The sequence below is a fragment of the Terrapene carolina genome, unplaced genomic scaffold, assembly GCF_002925995.2.
Source record: "Terrapene carolina triunguis isolate 2854851 unplaced genomic scaffold, T_m_triunguis-2.0 Scaffold120, whole genome shotgun sequence".
Taxonomy (NCBI): Eukaryota; Metazoa; Chordata; order Testudines; family Emydidae; genus Terrapene; species Terrapene triunguis.
The window spans coordinates 268,209-276,496 of record NW_020664471.1 but is presented as its reverse complement, the minus strand read 5'-3'; the positions used below and the strand labels follow the sequence as shown (position 1 = coordinate 276,496).

Here is an 8,288-nt window from a genome sequence, read left to right as displayed (position 1 = left end):
AATTAATAAACACTTTTGAAAATTTGTGCCTACGTGACTTGCCCAGGGAACACTGCAAATCAGTGGCAGAGTTAAGAATAGAATTCAGTAGTAAGGAATGTGTGAATGTAAGCACAGAACTCCAGAACCTCGAGATATCAGAGTAGGAAGATGGGGTTCATTTAGCCCCCCCATCTGCCCTTCTCACAGGTGCCTTCCTGCTAAATCCCCTACAACTATCCCCTTATCCTAAATCCAAGGGCACCCACACATTACAATAAATGTTTTCAGTAGGCCACAGGGTCCTGTTCCCCATCCCTATGCCCTCTCTTTGTGGCTGATGGCACTCTCAATCCTCTTGGTTTTCAGAAGTGCTGAGAATGGTTTAGGAGAAAGGCCTTGTACAGGACACTGCTGCCCAATCCATAGTGCATCTGGGAGTGCAGAGACCTGATAATCCCCTAGCATGTTAACTAGGAAACATTAGGAAGGTATCAAGTGTATAGCTGATAAAGCTCTCAGGGTTTTTCTCACTACTGCATTAAGAATTATGAGGCATCTTTGTTGCCTGTTAACAAAGTATTTATTTTGTTAACATTGCTATTGGGGAGTGGAATGAAGCATATCCCTAGGAGGTCCACCCTTGTTGGAGGAAACAGCTATCTGGCATCTGGAAGACCCTTGTTAGGGTGGAGGGGGCTGTTGCCTCAGGAAGATGATCTCTCTGAAGACACCTAGTTGCAGGGGGGTGGCTGTGGGTTTCTCCTGGAAGTATGAGTTCTGAACCACCCAAATGAACCAATACCTGCTGCTTAACCCCTCTTAACATGGCTCACCCAGAATGAACCCTGCAGAATTTACACACTGATGAGCTCTGACTCTCAGTGCCAAGCTCCAATCATTACATTTATGGGTCATCATATGGACCCACAGGAAGGAGGCCCTTGAAGAATTCCACCTGGATTTCAACAATTTCCACCCCACTATCAACCTCAGCCTGGACTAGTCCACACAAGAGATCCACTTCCTGGACACTACAGTGCAAATAAGTGATGGTCACATAAACACCACCCTATACTGGAAACCTACTGACCGCTATACTTACCTACATGCCTCCAGTTTCTATCCAGGACACATCACACAATCCATTGTCTACAGCCAAGCCCTAAGATACAACCACATTTATTCCAATCCCTCAGACAGAGACAAACACCTACAAGATCTCTATCAAGCATTCTTAAAACTACAATACCTACCTGGGGAAGTGAGGAAACAGGTTGACAGAGCAAGACGGGTACCCAGAACTCACCTACTACAGGACAGGCCCAACAAGGAAAATAACAAAACACCACTGGCCATCACATACAGCCCCCAGCTAAAACCTCTCCAGCGCATCATCAACAATCTACAACCTATCCTGGAGGACAATCCCCAACTCTCACAGGCCTTGGGAGGCAATCCAATCCTCGCTTACAGACAGCCCCCAACCTGAAGCAAATACTCACCAGCAACTACACACCACACAACAAAAACACTAACCCAGGAACCAATCCCTGTAACAAATCCCATTGCCTTCTCAATCCCCATATCTACTCTAGCAACACCATCATAGGACCCAACCACATCAGACACACCTTCAGGGGCTCATTCACCTGCACGTCTACTAATGTGCTATATGCCATCATGTGCCAGCAATTCCCCTCTGCTATGTTCATTGGCCAAACCAGACAGCCTCTATGTAAAAGGATAAATGGACACAAATCAGACACCAGGAATGGTAACATACAAAAGCCAGTAGAAGAACACTTCAGTTTCCCTGGACACTCAATAACAGATTTAAAAGTAGCCATTCTTCAACAAAAAAGACTTCAAAAAACAGACTTCAAAGAGAAACTGCAGAGTTACAATTCATTTGCAAACTTAACACCATCAATTTGGGCTTGAATAGGGATTGGGAGTGGCTGGCTCACTACAAAAGCAATTTTCCCTCTCTTGGTATTGACACCGCCTCATCTATTATTGGGAGTGGACCACATCTACCCTGACTGAATTGGCCTTCAACATTGGTTCTCCACTTGTAAGGTAACTCCCTTGTCTTCATGTGCCAATATATATTCATGCCTGTATCTGTATTTTTACTCCATGCATCTGAAGAAGTGGGTTTTTTACCCACAAAAGCTTATGCCCAAATAAATCTGTTGGACTTTAAGGTGCCACAGAACTCCTCGTTTTTTTTGTACATTTACACAATGACTAGAACAATGGAAAAAGGCCATGAGATAACGGGGACCCATTCCACTCCTGAAATGATATCAAAGAAATGTCTGTGGATAGCATGATAACTTTAATTTCTTGATCACCTTTGGTTTATTTTATTACATATAGTTCGGCTTAAAGATTAAAGATTGCTGACTCAGTGTTGCTAGTTTTAGAGCCAAATTCAGCTCTCTGTTACTTCACTGACTTCAGTGGGGTTTCACAAGTGTAAATCAGGGTTCAGTTTGGCACTTATTTTGTCCTGGTGAATTTAAGTGTTAGATATCATACAAGAGAGTATATCAGTAGGTACAGTATATTCCAAGGGAAGGGACTTATACAGTATATATTGTGACAAAGTTCCTCCTCTGCCTTGGTGGGTCCTTCGCTTTCTGGCAGATTTGCTCGCCTTAGAGGTTCATGGCAGCCCTCAGTTTGCCCGCCTTTGCTAGAGGCTCAAACCTGCCATTTACTCAGCTAACCTCATCACTGGCCAGCATGGGGAGTCTCCGCAGTCTCTGTTGTCCCACCTAGTGGGTCGGGGACAGGCCAGATCCCTTCCCAAATTAGACCTTCCCCTCTGGTTTGTCCCACAGACCAGGTCAACTCCTCCTGTGTCAGATAGGGAGTTGGGGAGATGGGGGGGGGGGGAACCCAGGCCCGCCCTCTACACCCGGTTCCAGCCCAAAGCACTGTGGATAGCAGCTGTCTACAATGTCTCCTATATCAGCTGCGTGACAGCTACAACTTCCTGGGCTACTTGCCCATGGCCTCCCCCCAGCACCTTCTTTATCCTCACTGCAGGACCTTCCTCCTGAAGCCTGATAACGCTTGTACTCCTCAGTCCTCCAGCAACACACCCTCTCACTCCTTGCACACGCCCCACTAACTGATGGGAGGTCCTTTTTAAACCAGGTGTCCTGATTAGCCGGCCTGCCATAATTGATTCTAGTAAGTTCTTAATTGGCTCCAGGTGTCTTAATTAGCTTGCCTGTCTTAATTGGTTCTAGCAGGTTCCTGATTGCTCTAGGGCAGCCCCTGCTCTGGTCACTCAGGGAACAGAAAACTATTCATCCAGTGGCCAATATATCTGCCTTCTACCAGATTCCTGCCCCCAACTGGTCTGGGTCTGTCACAATATATACATTCCAAGGCTTATACTTTCTAATTGAAAAGTGTATTAGTATTGAAATTCAGTCCTGCCAAATTCCTTTAAAAAATAGCCACAAAAGAACATTTAAAGGTGTAACAACCCGAAGAACATTACTGTTTAACATTGAGAGAAAATGCTTTGATTGTTGGAGTCAAGTTCTTCTTTTCATTGTTAAGACTGCTTACATTTAAGCAGGCTGCAAACAAGTATAAAAACTGTAACCCTCGAGCCCTCAAACAGCTGGTGTCAAGTGATTTCTCAGCATTCTGGTGGGGCAGCAGCAAGCAGAAGACTCAGAAAAGCTTATTTTAAGTAAAAACTTTATTTTTCATTACAATTCACAGTTTATACATGGCAAGAAGAGCTTCTCACCACGTGGACATTCAGAACACTGTGCTGGGAGAGACAGGGGTCTTTTTCTTGTAAAAGAGCATGGCCTGGTACTATTTCACGGAACTTTCCTTATTTTAAAAGCTTACTCTCTGTAAATGTTAATTGACTGATATTTACACTGATAGCGTTGATTACTCAGAGAACAAGATTAAGCATCCAGAACATTAACATTCATATTTTGTATGTTATCTAATGGTCAGAAATGCTACAAATTTGTCATTTTCATCATGGCCAATCAACAAAGTCTAATTTTTCTTTAATTTGCACAGAGCCTAAATTATTCCCTTAGGGCTTGTTATATTCATTTTATGTACAGCCAGCTTACGATAGACTAAAATATGAAAAAATTTTAAAAAGACAAAATTATCCATTCCTTGTTTTTATCCTGCATTCCTTCTGAATCTCACACACAACTATAAACAAAACAACAGATATAGAATTAAAGTCAATGCTTTTCTTTAAAACAAACACAGAAACCCCAAGGATTGGTTTCAGATCTGCGTATCATCAGCCTGTCTTATCTGAACAATCATCAGCATTCAGATTGTGCTATTTATCAGCTTTCCTTCATGTCTGTATTTGTATTCAGAGAAGTCTGTAGTTTATATGTAGAAAGTCACAGTGATACCAGTTTCAATTGCATTCCCACATCAGTCACAGTTCCGGTGTAGGCAACCAATGTACAGTGTGACATTCAGAAAGATCCAGTAGGATCCAGTAGGTGCCTGGTGTGACTTGGCTTAAATAAAAAGTTTAAAATTCTTTTCATAGATTAACTTTCTGGCAGCAGATTTATGATTATTAGAAATTGCTGTGGTATTTTTCTGTAATGTTTTCATGAGTATGGTTATTAGAATGCATCAATTTAAAACATTTCCACATAGTATTAACTTCTACTTGCTCTTGTCATCTAGCAAATAAAATTACACATAACTGGAGATTTTTGGTAATCTGACACATGGGATAACATTGCTGAACAATGTTTGAAAAATAAAACTCAAAATGGATCCATAAATTCTACAGGTCTGGTTCTAATATAGTGTGAGCATGCATCACCTGGATGGGAGTAAAATAAATATTTTCAGGGGACATTTTTGCAACTCTTGTAACTGCAGTGCCTTTAAAGCTAGATTTAGGAGTGTGGCTTTGATGTCTGTTGATTTTTGGCATCCATTCTCAAAGCTGGTATCTTCACTAAAGACACCTTTAAAACGTCATCATTTCAGGCAAGATGAAAGCTCAAATGAAATACATTACTCATGCAAAAAACAAATAAACAAACAGACACAAACCATACAAGAGTTATAGAGGTTCTGTTTCTTCAAAAGATAAGGCACTGACAAAAATTTCTTAGGTAAAAGGCTGCATAAGAATTTCTTGCCATTTACAAATGTGTTGTAGTCCATAAATGGTCCATTCCTAGGCTCAGTAAGGTAGACCCTGAAAATTTAAGGACTGATCCCTCAAAGCTACATTGTTAACATAAACAAATATAATTCATTCGTTAGGCCATATGGCACATTAGGAGAAATGAACAACAGTCTGAGCACAAAAAGGCATTGGATGTTGCTTGCTCCAGCATCTATCAGCAACAGAAATTCCATTCATCTTGTGTCTGAAGAGACATGATGGTGACACTGAATCCCTATCGTGGTGGTTTCTGTTGAACTCATGCACATGTATAAAATGCTACTAGCATCAATCATGGATAGGAAAAAAAGGAAGTATATGGCTAGTTTAAGCCAAGAGTTTCTCCAAGGATCGGCATCCAAAGTCAGCACTACTTAATGTTTTCAATCACAGCAATATCTTCTGCCGCACAGTGAGGAGTCAAACCATTCATATAAATGCTGTCTGTCTTTGTTAGAGCGGGCAAGATGTCCTTCTCGCTGGTGAGGTGGTTGACTGACAGGGTTCTCTTGCAAGGGGTCAGATCTTGACTGTGGTTGACAGCGAGTTCTGCAGAGAGCTTCCTTTTGATGGAGGTAGCCCGTTGAAACTTGTCATAAATCTCCACACTTAGACGCCTGCGGGTTTCTTTGAACTCTGCCGTGACATTGGCTGTCCATTCGGCAGCGTGAGCTCTGAACTCTCCCACCTGCAGCACACACAGTGAAAGAGAAGGGGAGAGAAACACAACATGACTAGGCAGTTCAAGGATGGTTTATGTTCAGGACCCCAGAATGAATAGAGAACAATGTGTTCTACAGACTGACAAAAACTGTTGCCCATTGGCACAACTCTTTTTTTGGTTCAGGTTTAGCTTTTGAATAAAAAAAAAAGTCTAGTTTCATAGAGTTATATTCTTTCGTCCAAAAGGAAGAAATATTAATACAATAAGAGCTAAGAATGACATTAAACACAACAAGAACAAAAATCTATACAGTTAAAAATGGACAAGCTGATTTATATGGAATCAATAAGGGGAAGTTTCCTTTTAAAATGAAGCCCTGACAGTTGAGAACAACCCAGCTGGCCAGGGGGTGTTGAATTCCCAGAAATCCAGACTGTGTTATGTATTGTTACCAGGGGAGATGTACAGGGTTATTTATGGACACACTTACTGTCTGTGTAAAGATCTCTGTGAAGCTTGACACAGGATTTTCTAAATATAGTTGGAAAGGACTTTTTAAAGAAAAATGTCAGCTGCTTGTATTCTATTTTTAGTGCATGTTCAAAGCAAGGATTAATGCAAGTGACAGTTTTAGTCAAGTCAGCAATATGCTTTGCTTTTTCTTTCCATTTCAATTAAGTCTCTTATTTCAAATAGAGAAAGGAATATAATTACAATGTGGGACTCGAGGGCTGTCACTAATTATTCTGAAATGAAACGATGTCCGCTAGTCAGAGAGCAGAGATGATGTGGAGTCTCACGGCTGTATGATGATGTGGAGTCTCACAGCTCTATGATTGCCATTATGAAAATCCCTCCATTCTGACTGGCTACGGGAGGTGTTCCAATTTGCATAATGACTGCTACTTCTCAATTAGGAAATATGCAGATCCCTTCACTTTGATTGGTTCGTGCTCTCAACACTCCAAATGCATTTGCCAGGAACTAACACAAGGACTGATCCACTCTCAGTGAAGACAGTAATCTTTCAACCATGTTTCTCCTCAACTTTACACTCCACTTAGCTTTCAGTATCAGCAGGCCTGAAGAACATGTGTGTGCACACACATGCATCTGAGAGAGTGGGCAGGAGGTGGGGAGAGTCCAAAATTACCCTTTACTTCCCAGTGCCCCAAATGTTCAGCCGTTAGACCACTTGAAATGGGAAAGGCACTCTTTTTTGGAGAGAGGGGTAAATAGAGCAAAGAAAAAGATAAGAGGATGGAGAGAAGTAAGAGAGACAGGAAAGTGGGGGTGGTGAAAAAGAAGAGAGAAGCTTTTAAATATACTGTTACAAAACTTATTTTTTAAGGGAGCAGGGCGGGAGGGGTGCAGGACTAATCCTTTCTAAGTAGCAAAGGCCTGGGAGCCGCTGAGGTGTAGCAATGGGGGGAAACAGATAAGAGGAGGGAGAAAATATTTTCATATAATACATGGAGGGGGATTCCTCTAAATTTGGCAATAACTTTACACTGTGCTGATATGAACCTCAGCTCTGACTTTATTTCACATTAACACATTGACCTTTGACTGTATTTAGCCCAGGATACAGTCATTACACCAAGCGGAGAAAACCCTCCATTTATCATTTAAAATAAATGAAGAGGGCTCCTTGGAATGATTAGGTTGTTTTTCAGGGTTTTGTGTTGTTTGTTTTTTCAATTAAACTCAGGAACAGATATTTTTGGAGATATTTTTTATTCCCTTAGGTCTCCACTTTTCAGACTGTTTTAATGGTAGGTTAGGCTCAGAAAGGAGATGGTAGACTGATGTAATTCTAAAGTGTAGCACATTAAAAGAATTAAACCACTTAAATAAATTACTCTAATTTGTAGTGCGGAGTCCCAGAATTTCAATCACTGGCAAACAAGCAGTGACAAGGTGAGCACATATTTGTTCACAAAAATCAAATGAAAATAAAGTCAGAGTAACTAGACTTTAAAATGATTATGTACATTAGCTCTGGAAGGTGGCCACAGGGCTATGTATATTTTGCAGTGCCACTGGAAACAGAAATGCAATGGTGGTAAAAGTCATCATCTCACTGGGGAATGATGAAGGGTGTTTAATCCTGCTTTTCTTCTCATTTCACAAACAAAAAAGCCCCCAGATCCAAAGGTCGTGTTATTGAGTCTGTACATCATTCAACTTCAATAGAATTACACCAGAAATGAATGTGGCCTAATATGTATATTTATAAAACAAGGATTCTTTTCAGTTCTGCATAGCAGTTTAAACTAGCTGAATAATTAATCAGTATTCAAACCGGGCTAAAAGGAACACTGACATATGTACTTCATATTTTAGAAGAATAAAGCCTCTGATACCTACAGATTTTAACTGTGCCAGTACTTTTCTTAATAGAAAACAAGTAATGAAAAAAACCCCACCAAA

General features: G+C 41.0%; 1 protein-coding gene across 1 annotated transcript in view; it reads right to left on the bottom strand.

Moving 5' to 3' along the window:
• Positions 1-3,727: 3,727 nt before the first annotated feature.
• The window catches only part of KCNK2 (potassium two pore domain channel subfamily K member 2), a 112,259-nt gene continuing 107,698 nt past the window's right edge, over positions 3,728-8,288 (bottom strand). Inside the window, exon 6 of the mRNA XM_024197732.1 lies at positions 3,728-5,879. Within this exon, the coding sequence (XP_024053500.1) occupies positions 5,562-5,879 (318 nt within the window). The 3' untranslated portion in view covers positions 3,728-5,561. The remainder of the gene's footprint in view (positions 5,880-8,288) is intronic.